The sequence below is a fragment of the Tubulanus polymorphus genome, chromosome 1, assembly GCF_964204645.1.
Source record: "Tubulanus polymorphus chromosome 1, tnTubPoly1.2, whole genome shotgun sequence".
In the NCBI taxonomy this organism is placed as follows: domain Eukaryota; kingdom Metazoa; phylum Nemertea; class Palaeonemertea; order Tubulaniformes; family Tubulanidae; genus Tubulanus; species Tubulanus polymorphus.
In genome coordinates, this window is record NC_134025.1 from 1,307,961 (window position 1) to 1,321,985 (window position 14,025).

The 14,025-nt window shown below is 36.6% G+C and overlaps 3 protein-coding genes across 4 annotated transcripts; 1 reads left to right on the forward strand and 2 right to left on the reverse strand.

Annotated features, from left to right (window-relative positions):
- Positions 1 to 5,427: 5,427 nt before the first annotated feature.
- On the reverse strand, positions 5,428 to 7,223 carry LOC141909918 (tubulin polyglutamylase complex subunit 1-like). Its single transcript, XM_074800604.1, has 9 exons — positions 7,097 to 7,223; positions 6,811 to 6,901; positions 6,597 to 6,727; positions 6,450 to 6,513; positions 6,259 to 6,374; positions 6,001 to 6,142; positions 5,855 to 5,921; positions 5,659 to 5,736; positions 5,428 to 5,580 (listed from the first exon to the last, which is right to left on the reverse strand). Exons 1-9 carry the CDS (start codon positions 7,158 to 7,160, stop codon positions 5,563 to 5,565), a joined length of 771 nt encoding a protein of 256 aa, XP_074656705.1. The 5' UTR covers positions 7,161 to 7,223; the 3' UTR covers positions 5,428 to 5,562.
- Positions 7,224 to 7,257: 34 nt separating this feature from the next.
- On the reverse strand, positions 7,258 to 7,978 carry LOC141909930 (cystatin-B-like). The gene is made up of 3 exons (XM_074800613.1): positions 7,808 to 7,978; positions 7,623 to 7,724; positions 7,258 to 7,530 (listed from the first exon to the last, which is right to left on the reverse strand). The coding sequence occupies exons 1-3, from the start codon at positions 7,874 to 7,876 to the stop codon at positions 7,399 to 7,401; spliced, it is 303 nt and encodes a 100-aa protein (XP_074656714.1). The 5' UTR covers positions 7,877 to 7,978; the 3' UTR covers positions 7,258 to 7,398.
- LOC141909903 (hexokinase type 2-like) lies at positions 7,950 to 13,615 on the forward strand. Of its 2 annotated transcripts, none has more exons than XM_074800598.1 (12): positions 7,950 to 8,169; positions 8,444 to 8,632; positions 8,738 to 8,880; positions 8,968 to 9,046; positions 9,132 to 9,271; positions 9,934 to 10,033; positions 10,129 to 10,208; positions 10,539 to 10,651; positions 10,789 to 10,944; positions 11,118 to 11,257; positions 11,636 to 11,769; positions 12,223 to 13,615. In XM_074800598.1, exons 2-12 carry the CDS (start codon positions 8,470 to 8,472, stop codon positions 12,313 to 12,315), a joined length of 1,341 nt encoding a protein of 446 aa, XP_074656699.1. In that variant the 5' UTR covers positions 7,950 to 8,169; positions 8,444 to 8,469; the 3' UTR covers positions 12,316 to 13,615. The 2 variants fall into 2 exon arrangements, with proteins under 2 accessions (XP_074656699.1, XP_074656691.1); XM_074800590.1 differs by having other exon boundaries at positions 8,461 to 8,632.
- The last annotated feature ends 410 nt before the right edge of the window (positions 13,616 to 14,025 follow it).

Here is a 14,025-nt window from a genome sequence, read left to right on the forward strand (position 1 = left end):
CGCGACCTGTTATTCTAATACCCAGAATTCCGGTGATGAATACACGTATGATAAAACTGGTAGGTCTTTTCCAGTAACAAAAATAGATTCAATTTAATGTTGATTTGTAAAAGACCGCGAAGATAGGTAGGACTTAGTAGTAGAAATCACGGGTTTTCCGGCTAGTAGAGACTGAGTATTGTAGCACGAATAAAACTCGAATAAAATCATGTTAACCTCCAAAATACAACTGATAGATTCGATATGACGTCAACACGGCTCATCTTCTCGTCAACGATATTCATGATAATCCACGGTTTCATTTTAAATCGATTTAGGAATTTTTGTGAAATTGGGCCAAACGTTGTTAACTGTGTACCATCCCCTCCCCGTTGAGAATTGACTGTAGGTTCACTATAATCAATTATAAATACTTGGTCGTGACTTTTGTTTCAGCTATTACTGGTTTAACCGCCCAGACTTCTTACTGTAGTTGGAATCTAAAGCAGAATAAATACTTGACAAATAGAGTTGGATTGTTCGAATGTCAAGAACGTTGTTTGTCCGATAATCAATGTATCGGTTTCGAATGGGATTCCAGAGATGGTTTATCTGTTTGCTCGTTCAAAGCTATTGAATGTATGCATTTAGTGTCCGCATCTAGTTTCTATACATTTAACAAGGGTATGTATCTGATTGGATGATAGTTTTAAGCTTACATTTTAATCTGATCGGTTCGTCTAACTTTAATTTCGTTGTCGTCGTAAATTCGTAGAGATATAAACTATTGATATCTTAATCATTTACCTGTCCGGCATCTTCTCACAGCAACAAACTGAATTGAAATCCTTGCAAATCGGTTTGTGTCATTTTACGGGAAACCTTCTTTGGTAACACTACGATGGTAACCAATGCCAGAGAGGTTTTTCTATCTCGGAGTGGCCTCGATGGCAGTGTTAGTAACGGGGGCGGCTAGAAATCGTGTGATCACGATATTGAAGAAGGTAGCTATGCAGTCAAACTCGGAGGAGTCGTCATCCAATAAATCGTCACATTATCGACGACAATGTCTCAACTTTTGAGTCCAGATTTGTATTTGCAATTCAATTGTACTAATCAAGTGTAGGTTGCTATTTTGGATGATAATTCTTCGACACAATGATTGTCACAACTATTAGGCGGGTTACACGGTATTCTAAAAGGAAACGATCTTTAAGTAACATGTTTTTTTTTCTATTAACAGTGATACATGATTATCTACGTACGGATGGTATGAATTGTGACGGAGCGTCGGTTTATGCTGAGAGTTCTGTAAACGCTTTTGAATGTCGCGATTTATGTAACGCTGATTTGCAATGCGTGGCGTTTACTGTCGCTCTGACGTCAGGTGTCGACTGTAGGCTCTACACCAGTACCTGCCAATATTACAAAACAGACCAATCGAAAATCTTCTATCAGAATTTGAGTAAGTCGAAGTTTTTGGAAGGACTGTTATAGATAAAAGCGAAATGAATGAGATTTTTGAGACCAGGGTCCAGTTTCACAAAAAGTAGTCATAATAGCAAAAGAATCCCACAATATAAAACGAAAAAGATCGAAATCTGCTAATTTTGAATTATTTTGATTTTAATTTTGATTTTTATACGGTAGCCATAATTCTCTGATACCAAGCATATCCCCCTCTATAGCTCAACTTATGATAATAGTGCTGCAGTGGTTGTAAGGGAATTTACAATTAAGTCCAGACTACTCGCTATAATTACAATAATAACTGATACAATGTGTCCTCAAATTGAACGTTATTTCATCTATTGTTTATCGGGTTCAAAATTGAATCGCGTCACCACGGACCCGTGTTTACTCGTAAAAGCCTCTAATGGACAGAATAATGAATAACTATGCGTTATTGAAAGATGCAAGTTCGTCAAAATTATTGGAAAATTCATGGCTAGGAATAGAGCATCAATAGCTATGGAATTCAATCGTTCATTAATACAATCAATACATCGGTTGCATATTTGATCTATCGATCGTGGTTGTGAAAAGAGACATTTTCTGAGTAAAATCGATGAAAATGCGTAGAATTAAAAGCGCAGTTTAAACAAATTTTATAAAGACTGAAAAGGAAATTTCTTCATTATTTGAAAGTAAGAATAAAAAACGACTGTTTCTCGTCCATTACACCCAACGATAGTCTCTAGAGAAACGTCGCATGTTTTGGTTAAACATTTTAATGAATTTTAATTTCATTTCTCCACGTTTGGGGGGCGGGGGGTGGTTACTACGGATACTTATATTTCTGTTCGTTGTATCCTTTTTCAGATTCTGAACGGTATTTTTTGCGGCGAAAAAGCTGCACGCTTCCTGCTGAGAACGTCATTTCAACATATCATAATTATACGATTAGTAATTGTAAAACACAGTGTCGACTGGATTCGAGATGTCAGAGTTTTATTATAACCTACACGAACTCGAATATAACGTGTATTATTTATAATGAAACGTGTTCATCGTTTTCATACGAACAGAACTCTATACATTTCGATGTCGTTGAAGGTAAACTCAAGAATGTAATAGATATTTGACTATTTTCATTAAAATCTTAGATCATTAGAAATAATAAGGTGAATAATAGAAATTATTCCGTAATTCCATTGAATTGAGTTCACGACGCTTCGGCTGTTGACTAACAGCTATAATCATCGGTAAAAGTTGGATAAACTGGGACCAGTTTCACGAAAAGGATTACGGCCTAAATCGATTTAAGATTAACTGAATTAATGAGGAAATTAAATCGATTTAAGAGTTAAACCTGTTAGTGAAACTGGGCCCTGGGGTTTATTTCTAAATATGGTATGGGTACTTTATTATGCACTGAGTTTACATTTTTATCTGATTAATTCTAGGACAATATCAGGAGTATACTCGTTACAATGGTTACTGTAAAGAGAGCGGAGGACTTTATCATATCCTACCGTTAGAAACCATCTCGATGCATCGATGTAAACTGCTCTGCGATAACACTCCGCTGTGCGTCCGGTTCGCAGTCCGCATGAGCGCCATAGAGACCGCTTGTCTTTTATACGCAAAACGCTGTCCGGACACGACTCTGGCTCGACCGACCATGAAATGGTTGAAAAAAGCGTACAACTTCAATTTCGGTTATAACAGTAAAAGTGAGCGGAATTTCTAGACGAAATCCATCCTGAAAATGATTCCCCAATCTACCCAGTTAACTAATATAATTACATAAAATTCCACAATAGTAAGACTCAGAAATGTTTCCTTGAGCTTATTTCTATTCGACGTTTTGACTTAATCCTAAATGAAGTACATTTTAGCCCAAGGAAACACAAACAGATCAAACATATATGATATGATAACTAAAATCTCACACTATGAATGAAATGAGTCTAAAATGCTTCAGATAGTAGTTTATTCAACATGTCGATTTTATCCTAATGGTCATCTTCAGCTGCTGGAATATGTAATGAAATTTGATATGTATTTTCAGGTGCTGATTCACTATCGGAATCGTATAACGCGATATATGACGTCAAACCGAACAAGCCTCATGTAGTAATAGCGGATGTTTCGGATATGTTGATCTGTCGTGCTGCCTGTGACGCGGATATTTCGTGTCTAGCATTTCATTTAACCGCTGCTACCTCGCAATGTTTCCATTATACCGAACCGTATTCATATACATCGACTACTACAGAATTTATATTTTACGAAAAAATAGGTATTCAGTAATCATTTGAATATGAATTACATTAATCCAACAGAGAATATAAAACGAGGGATACGTGAATCCCGTATACTGCGCCCACATCGGTGATTACGGCCGAATCTGAATCTTAGTAAGGACGGGTTGGCGGTCTATCAGGGGAAGTGAGGATATCGGAAGTAAACTTTAATTTGTGTCATAGATTTGGCATCATTTCTTCCCAGAAAGATCCTGGCGGACCGGCGATATCGGGGGTTGAAATTTATCCTTTTCTAACGATATATATGAAAACAGATTTCTAGTTAATTTTGGTAGATTTTCTAAGTTTGTTGAAGACGTTTTTGTTGTTTTTCTTTAACAGAAGTTGAAGATTATCATATTCGTGTTGGAGGATGCAACGAAACCAATTCACTACAAGTAATATCGAATACGTCGATATATTCGTGTAAAACAGCGTGTGACAATCACATCAATTGTCGGGTATTTTTCTATAAGATGAAGCTAAGATCGTGTGCACTGCGACAATTGAACTGTCAAATACAACAGCTAATCCTCTCATCAACTCCGGTTTATATGTACGAAAATATATGTAAGTAATAAACGAATAAATACTGATCTGATGCGAGTTAAACTGATAGACAAACAGAAATCACACCCTAGAAGTCTAAGAGAAATAATAAATGTAAGTTGATTAGACTGAGACCATAACGAAAGCTCGTACTACAAATAATAAATCTAGTTAACACTTTAAAAGAATAAAACTGCGTTCGGCCGTGCTGACCAGAGAACAGAAATAAATAGTCTCTGTGGACCCGGCTCTACTGTTTTTGCTTAAGATTCTACGATTAAAACGTTCGAAATGAACTTACTCCAACGCTATAAACAATCGTCAATATAACTATCGAACTGGGCACTAATAAAACTGGATCAAGCTGGCCAACATTCCAGCCGATTTCTAAATCATTTCCCATTAAATTCTATCAGTAACAAACCTTAATCGTAAGTAATTCGTACCCCATTGATTCCCATTGTGTTGTCTCTTTTTTAGTTCAATCAAACTTCACTCGTAAAGATGACACGATTTGCTCAAATCCCGCCAATTCACCGATAAACAGAGCGACAGTTTTGATGTCGGATGAATGCCGTTCGCTTTGCGCAACTTCGTCGAATTGTTTAGAATTCGACTACACAGCCGACACGACTAATACCCTGAAAACAACGGATAATTGTAACTTGTACGACACTAAATGTACATCATTGAAAGTCGTAGACGATATTCTCCCGTTACGTCATTATTACTACGCCGTTCCAATAGGTCAGTATCTCTGTATGATCGATTAACTTCCTCTTTTTGTACTCCTCCCCGCGGTTCGATCCTACCATCCTGAATCGGAATAGGTATGTGGATATGGGCGGTGTAACCTCGTAATTCAGAGCCGGTCGCACATTCGGTCTGGCACTAAGGTTAGATAGCTGGAGACGTATATTATTAGTTCTATTGAGTCAAACTTTAATCTAGAATCGTGTAACGGAATCCTGTTCTCAAAAGCGGTAAGTAATTCATGTATGTTTTAATACGCAAACACTTGATTTTCTACAGCGAGTTCATTTTCAGCCAGTTTGTGTAGAGGGTAAGTCCACCACAACATTTTCAATGAGGAGCCTCCAAAAACCATAGAGAAACACCTGGTTTTTTATTACGAAATACGCATCCCGGTACTTTATTTTACAAAATCTTATCAAATACACGATCGAGGAAGTAAAATTATTATCACAAAACTTCCATGATTGAAAACACGTTTAATAAGACACGATTCATTCAGGATCAGACGCAGAAACCTCATCTTCAGAATTTAATGGATTTTCGACACCTGCAAAAGAGAAACAACAGTAAAATCAATGACAAACAAATAATAGACAATTATAGATCTAAAGTCTGAAATATCTACCGTCGCTAAGAAACTATCGGCTGCTGAAGACACAAATTGTTCTTTGGTGAGGATTCCACTAGATCGATCTCCACTCGCCTACAAACATAATTAGAATTCCTCTATTTCACTATGAACTCTAAAACAATTGACTTTACGAGTCCGTGTTTTCATTCGGGACGATCGTTTAGTTTACTGGGACGACACGGAATCTTACCTGGTGCAAAGCCGTTGAAATTTTGTCCGGTGCAAGATTAAATGCCGTGGCGATATTCAGTACAACTCTATAGAAGATAATAACAAGGGTTGAAACACGGAATAATGGAGGCCAAATTGATGAACTGAAACCGATTCAAAACCTACGATGTAGATTTATTTTTGTTGATATTTTGATTAATCGATTCTTTCAAATTTCCCAATACAGCTTCGCACAATGATTTGTTTGCTCGACCGGTTTCACGCAGATCCAAACATTTAAATAATTCTTCCGATTCTTTCAAAAAATCTGCAAAACAAGATTTCAAACATTTTTTTATAGTTATTTATGTTCCGAAGCTATTAACAATTAAGATTAACTTCTTCTTTCACTTGCTTGTTTTTGTTTTCGACCAAGTAACGTACCTTTCATGATATAACATGTAGTTACTGAGGTCCTGAATACAGGAAACTGAATCGCTTCCCAGGGACGGCATTGCAACTTCGCTAATAGCTTATCGGTGATTGAACCAGGGATACCCCTAAACAAATGAATTACTATTTGATTTATTTTCCCATTGAAAATTTCAAAATTATATTAAGGATAGTTTTAATACCTGCAAATAGCGTTGATTAGCGCCATAAAACTCTCACCATTGATTCCTCTGAGGCCTTTTGCAACTTCAAAAAGATTAGAAAACATTAGTTTTATCAATCGGACAAAAAATGTGTGTTGCTTCAATTCTAACAAAATCGAATAGTACCTTTCTTAGAGTTGAGTGTTTCATATGCTAATCGTACATTCGTTTCGAAAACTGGTTTTGAAAAATGTGTAAGATTTAATTGTTGAAATGCTTTGGTTACGAGATCGTGATTGTTGTCGAATGAGTCAAAACTGTAAAAAAGGCAATGGGTGAGGTTTGACAACCAGTGATTGTATCGAAAAAATGGAAATTGCAAACTGATATAATATCTTACTAGTCAGCGAGAAAAGAAATTGGGTCTTTGGGTCGGTTTTCGAGTATTTTCGCAAGTGCATCACGTATTTGAGCACTCGCACCCGTGCGATCTACAACAGAAAAATATACAGACCGTCAACTGCTGCCCTCTATGACTGCTACATTGTTTACATCGGCAACCATGTCAACAAAATTCTTCCAAAAATTACTTTGCAGTGTTTACACAATTATGAAAGAGCCATAAAACTTCAGATATTGTTTTAAGACAAATTATGAGATGAATTAAGATCCAAAAGGAAACAAACCTAAGAATTGTCGATCATTTTCCGGCGCTGTGTTATCAGAATGTAGTTTCCTCTTGTCGGCCATGTCTACCAGATGGCAGCACCGTCGATATCAAAGAATACCAGCCAGAGATGTTTATATAGAAAACTTTATTTAAAAATTTGTTTATAAATAGGAATGAATTAAATATTGTTGCGACTTAGAATTCTTATCTAAAGTCACATACAGTTTAGACTAACTTCATAAATTCTAATCAATTACTGTACTTTAAATAATTGCAACAAAATACAAATTCGATACATTAATGATATATCATATTGATTTATTGAAAGTGAACAATTGGATCGCTTTCCTTCTTTCCAGTTAGAATAGTTTCGTGCAGCTCTAATTCCATAGCGGGCGGCAACTTTTGCCAAACTCGAATGTGAATATATTCATCATTTCCAACGTGAACCTGGAATAAAATAGAAGGCATTCACAATCGGGTTGGCCTCCCTTCCCTTCCTGCTTCTACATTCACAATGATTTCATTACATTACAACAAACCTTTATGAAGTAATTGGTACCAGCTACAACTTGAGTCGCAACATGAGTAGCAGTGAAAGTGGGATAGGATTTATTAGTTTTTGATTGCACTTGATCCTTCACCTGAAAAATATGGTTCGAAAAGTTTGTTTACTAAAAAGATTGTGGCAACAAATCAGAATACACCGGTTAAAATGACTGTTTACCTTCTCACAGATATCTTGATCCTCAGCAGTCGCTGCTCTAGAACCCTGAACACCACCGCACATTGCCATTATTAACAATTAAACACTGATAAATCAAAACTAATCCCGAAAAACAAAAAACTGATGAACCGACAATCAGCTGATGAATTGTCATGAGATCACCAGCAGGTGCTGCCATCTACCTCGCTTGCCATATGAGAATATAAGTGGCAGCACTTGACGGTAGCAGTGTAACCAACTGTCGGGTCTTACACGGATCGATTTACACAGTACTACTACATGTAGTTAGAAGTATGTCACATTTGCTGCATATTTCGGGATGCGGACCAGACTCAAATTTAGTAAAAGATGCCCCGGCTCAAGTAAGTTAAAGAAATGTGTTGATTTTGTAACGATTTTCACAATAAACTAAAACTTGAATCGTGGCACTTGGCAGCCAGTGTTGGCACTTTATCAGTTCTCCTGCTGTGCATAGTAGAGCAAATACGTAGATCTATAAAAAAATCCCTGACTGCTATATCAATCAAAATGCTCTATATGTACACGGTGCCAGCTGCTCGCTTATTTTCCATGTTTCATACTGTTTTTTACAATCTATCCGTAATAGATACGTTTCCATGTACTGTGTTTTTACAGTCTATATTCACCCATAGATTGTTTCCATGCTCGATCGGGATCTGAATCTCGGCGATGAAACGTTGAATCGAATGATGAGAGTGATGGAAGTAGAGATGAAACACGGTTTGAGCGGGAATGAAAAATTCCGCAAACAATCGTCCTTAAAAATGTTAGTCACGTATGTGAGGGAAGTTTTAGATGGAACTGGTAAATTTACTAAACAATTCATCGAATGTTTTGCCATTACACAAAACCGCCACATGAAATTCTAATTATTAATACGTTGTTTGATTTATTTTCGGGGGGCTTTAGAGGAAGGAGAATTTCTGGCCTTGGATCTTGGCGGTACGAATTTTCGTGTACTGCACATGACGATGAAAGCGGGGAAATTGGTTTACTTCATTTCTAAAACGTATTCGATATCGTCTTCAACGTTGCACGGGTCGGCGGTCGAGGTACGATTTCAAATCAGAGAAAAAACTATTGATCTGCAGATTTTGATATTTCGTTAGAGTACAAAGTTGAATTGTATTCTTACGTAGGTATTTGACTACATCGCTGAATGCATTGCCGAATTTGTGGAAGAAGAAGGCATTCAAAATGAGAAAAGGCTTCCTTTAGGTGCGTGGAAACCTCACCGTTATAAACACAGAATTATATATCATTCGCCCTTAAAACTACGAATGATTTATCGCAATTTCTACAGGTTTCACGTTTTCATTTCCACTCAAAAAAGAAGGGCTTCGAAAAGGAATTCTGATGAAATGGAATAAAACGTTTAGATGTTCCGATGGTATCGGTGAAGATGTAGTTTGTTTGTTGGAAGATGCGATTCACAAAAGAGGGGTATGAAATATCGGCTACATTCACTACCGTTTAAATGCGTTGAAGAGATTGAGATATCGTTTGCTGTTAGTTGCGCGTCAAAAAGTGTTCTTAGATATTTGAGATGTTTGTTTGAGTGTATAGAACTGAAATGTCAAAATCTATGGAGATATATTTTACAAAATCTCATTAAAAGATATCTGTCGATACATTTTTCATGTAACCTTTTTGCCATCATATCAATCACATTCATTGCGGAGACAAAGTATATTTGTAAAAAGACGATACTTTCCGATATATTTACACTATTTTCATTTCGACGATAATAACTCGAGTGAAGTAGAATATCAGGCCAGCCGGGTCATTCCCACGTTTTTCACTGATGTCTGCGACAGATAATTTTACGTTTTTGGGGCTAAAGAACTTAACGTACGTAACGGCTATGAATGAAAAGTTTGTTTTACCGACACAAAATTCACCGGACACGTGAACACGCGTGTTTCGTGTTATCGTAAATCGTCGTCGATCAAAGTCCCATTTGAACCTAGTTAAACTTTTATTCGATATCCAAGAATTCACGTCTTATCTGAAAATACCGTAAATACAAAACATTGACATCGAGCCATAATCTACGATCCTCGCTGCTCAGATCGATGTAGTTTCGGGGTTTATTTACATTTCAGGATATAAATGTAGAAGTAGTGGCCATATTGAATGATACAACTGGTACGTTAATGGCTGGAGCGTATATCGATCATCATTGTCAAATTGGACTCATTATCGGTACATCGACCTAAAACTAGTTACCATTATTTTACAAATATTCCCCCGAAATAAAACCACACAATATTATGAATACACTGTTGTACATCTCGTAGGTACGGGTTGCAATGTCTGTTACGTGGAACACTTGGAAAATGTTGATAAATGGCGAGAACTAATAATTCACCCTAAAGAGGTAAACACACACACTATATAGATCAGTGATTATAGTGAAACTCCCGTAAACCGTCGTCGAACGACGATCATTTGTGTTGGAAATTGCCATTTATACTTAAAATCTGGAATATCGAAAGTTTGATCGACACTAGTCAGTAACCTGTCTGTGGTTTATTTTCACGATCGGATATTTTCCCTAACCAAATAAGTATAAGGTATAAGCCCATCCGATTATAAAAAGCTTACCACCAACGATTAGGTAAATAACTAGATCGTCACAAAAGTTGTTATGGCTTCGGTAATCTGACGACTTAAAACTTTATATCTATCTTATATCCAATATTCTTAGGTGATTATCAATACTGAATGGGGCGCTTTCGGTGACAATGGATCCTTAGATTTTCTGAAAACAGAAGTTGATCGATGCATCGATAAAAACTCGCCACATCCGGGTATCAACACGTAAGTAACTGAGGAATTAGAAATCTGAGGAATTAGATTCATGACAAAATTCCTCAGTTCTCGGTTCAAACTTTCCTCTAACGGTTCTTAATTCTATCAATAGTTCACTTTTTTCACCGATTTTTATCTTATGGCAGTTTTGAGAAGTTGTTTTCTGGAATGTTTATGGGTGAATTACTGCGACATTACATGTTGGAAAATATACGAAACGGTTCGTTATTTTCCGGTAGAGGTGAAAACGTTCTGGAGAAAACGGGAACTATAAAGACATCGCATATCTCGCAAATTGAAAAGTAAGTTGGAACCAAATGCGTCTTGTTTACGTCTTGCAAATGCGTCTTGATTCGAGCCCTTCAACACGGGATAGTTCACCTCAAAATGACCTCTGATTATTCTGTTTATTTGTAATATACGATCTATCTATATCTAAATGTTCATATCTATATCTCGAATATTCTAATTTTAGGGACTTTTTCAATCTCAACCAAACGCGAAAGTTTCTACGTGAAATAGGTTTATTAGAAGATGCCTCGCCGTCAGATGTCGCTGCTGTCCGCCTGATCAGTGAATTAATTACAATCAGAGCCGCGAAAATTATTTCTACCGGTAAACTCTCGATTTACCTAAAAGATGTTTTTTTGTGTGAAGAAATCGCGCCTTTGCCTGGTTCGAAAATAAACGAAAATAAACACCTGTCTGGTCACCACACCTGACTGGTCACCACACCTGACTGGTCACCACAATGACCAGATAAAGTATAAAACCTCAGTCAAACTTCCAAAATGTACCGGTGCATTAGTCTAGTGGTTAGTGCGTAGAGCTTATATCCTTGTGGTTCACGGTTCGAATCTTTGTATGACCAGACTAAATACGTTTTTAGTGAATTTATTTGATTCGGAGGATTCCATTATTTTTTTGGTAATGATCTTGATGTGAATGATTTTTTAAATCTTATTCAGTTGTTTTATTTTTAAATGATACCAGGTTTGGCTGTACTTCTTCATCAGATCAACAAACCAACTGTCACAATCGCTGTAGATGGGTCTCTTTATAAATATCATCCGACTTTGAAACATTTGATTCAGGAAGAATTGAATAAACTTGTTCCTGGTACTAAGGTAACTTTCATCACTCAACCAAGGGCGCAGTTACTCTTACGACCATTCTTAGACAATAGCTACAATATGAGCAGCTTATGTCGAGCTATGATTTAAGACCACTTTTTAACATCGGTCACAACAGTGTAACTGGGTCCTACGCTACACTCAATCACTAAAATGTTTAGATTTGTTACCTTAAATTTCCACTTCCTTTCATCCTGTCCAGCTTTGAAAAGCCCTGGCCGGATTCCACCAGTGACGGACACTAATGACAGCAGGGTCCCTGCTCGAATCGAGCAGGTGATCCTCATCCTCCCCTCCCCACGACACCGTCCATTCTCATGTGAATAATCGTAATTCCAAAACGTGATTGATGTCCCGCAAAAAAAAACAGAATTTGAAACTGATGCAAACTTGTGATAGGGAAATATCTTCCTTACACATCATTAATACTGTGAATTGATTTTGTAGACGAAATTGATACTGGCTGAAGATGGAAGCGGTCATGGTGCTGGTTATGTCGCTGCGGTTGTGAATAGACTGGATAAACGTAGAATTCACTAATTTCAACTGCCAAAAATATGGTGGCTCATTCGGAGAAATAATCTTGTTTTTGTTGGGTCATTTGACATCCAATAGCCACTGTTTAAAGTGTACATGAAATGAAAATGAAATCATTTCACTAGAATTGGCTTAATCCAAGGGATACATGTAAATATATGCTGTGTATATAGTGTATATAGAATGTAGTATTAAAATATAATGTTACATTTTAACCGAATTTAAAAGACTTCGATAGAAATGTTTCAGATTTCCGACATCTAAAAACTAGTATCTTGAAGCAGGATGGTATTTTTATGGACTTTCGCTTCAGCTACATTCATCAATTTAATTTCTTCATTAATTCAGTTAATCTTAAATCGATTTAGGCCTTAGAGATGTTATATTAAACTTAACTACACGAATGACAAATTTCAAAATCAATCATATTTATTCTCACGCAACAATTATACAAAATGCCAGGAGCGCTAGCGGAATTATAATGTAAGCTCCTCAAACACATGGACTTTCAAAAACAACTAGTCCAACCAACATAAGCAAATAAACTAAACGAGAGTTTACGCATGGTCCAACCATAGACTCTTAAAACAAAAAAGGTCTGGCCCAACCATGGACTCATTAGTCCATGGCCCCCGCACTAAAACCAGAGATAAACCTGGCCAAATACTCTGAAAATCGTAGGATTAAGTAATCAATCTGATTTACATTCTTAACATCATTTTATTTTCACATATCAAATTATTAACTTTTAGCTTACTTTCTCAAATTTTAATAGTAATTTTATTTCTTTTACTATGTATGAAATTTTAACTAACATAAAAAACCACAAAAGTTACATGTAAGGTATTTATAAGTCTTTATCTACGATACATTTCCACTACAGCTGATTTATACAATTTGCATCAATAGGAAAGTAACAAAAATACGCAAAGAATTGTAAACTTCGATCCATAAAACACCGACAATTGGACTAGTCTGAAAGTCTAAGATTATGAATTTGACAATTCATGAGGTCAATATGACCGAAACTTCGTTATTTTTATGAAATATCGGTATGAATCGATCATATCAACTTTTCAAATGACATCGAGATTGAGGACATCTCAATTATCAAGAAAAAGCTCAACTTTATTCGATAGGACCTTAATAAATCAGTGTTTTATGAACAATTGATACGAACACGTCATTTTATACCAACAACAATTTTACCTAAATGACAAGTATGTTTTCCTTAGATCAAACCCTGCAAACATAAAATGCCTTCCTAAAATAAATGAGCAATTGTTGACAAGTTTGTAAAACAATGCGGAATAAACGGACAATTGTTGCTGTAAGTATCGTGTGCGTTTTTTAAACATTTTTCGAAAAACAAGCCAGAATAGGTCTATTCAGGGATCGAACCCGGGACACCCCTGTACATCATCTATTCAGCATCAGGACCGCTCTGAATCGGAAGCAGTAATTACTGGGTTCGAACCCGGGATATCCGCTTAGTTTATCAGTGATACTATGATCGCCATCTATTGGAATTTGGCTGAACCGACTAGACAGCTCTTAGTGGTCCACTAGATGGCGAGTGTGATTTCAGCACATTGAAGTAGAGTCAGTGAGACTAATAAGAGCTGTCTAGTAGGTTCAGCCAAATTCCAATAGATGGCGATCACGTTAAAAATCTTGACATCCCTCCCGTCAGACACCTCTATATCTTCTATT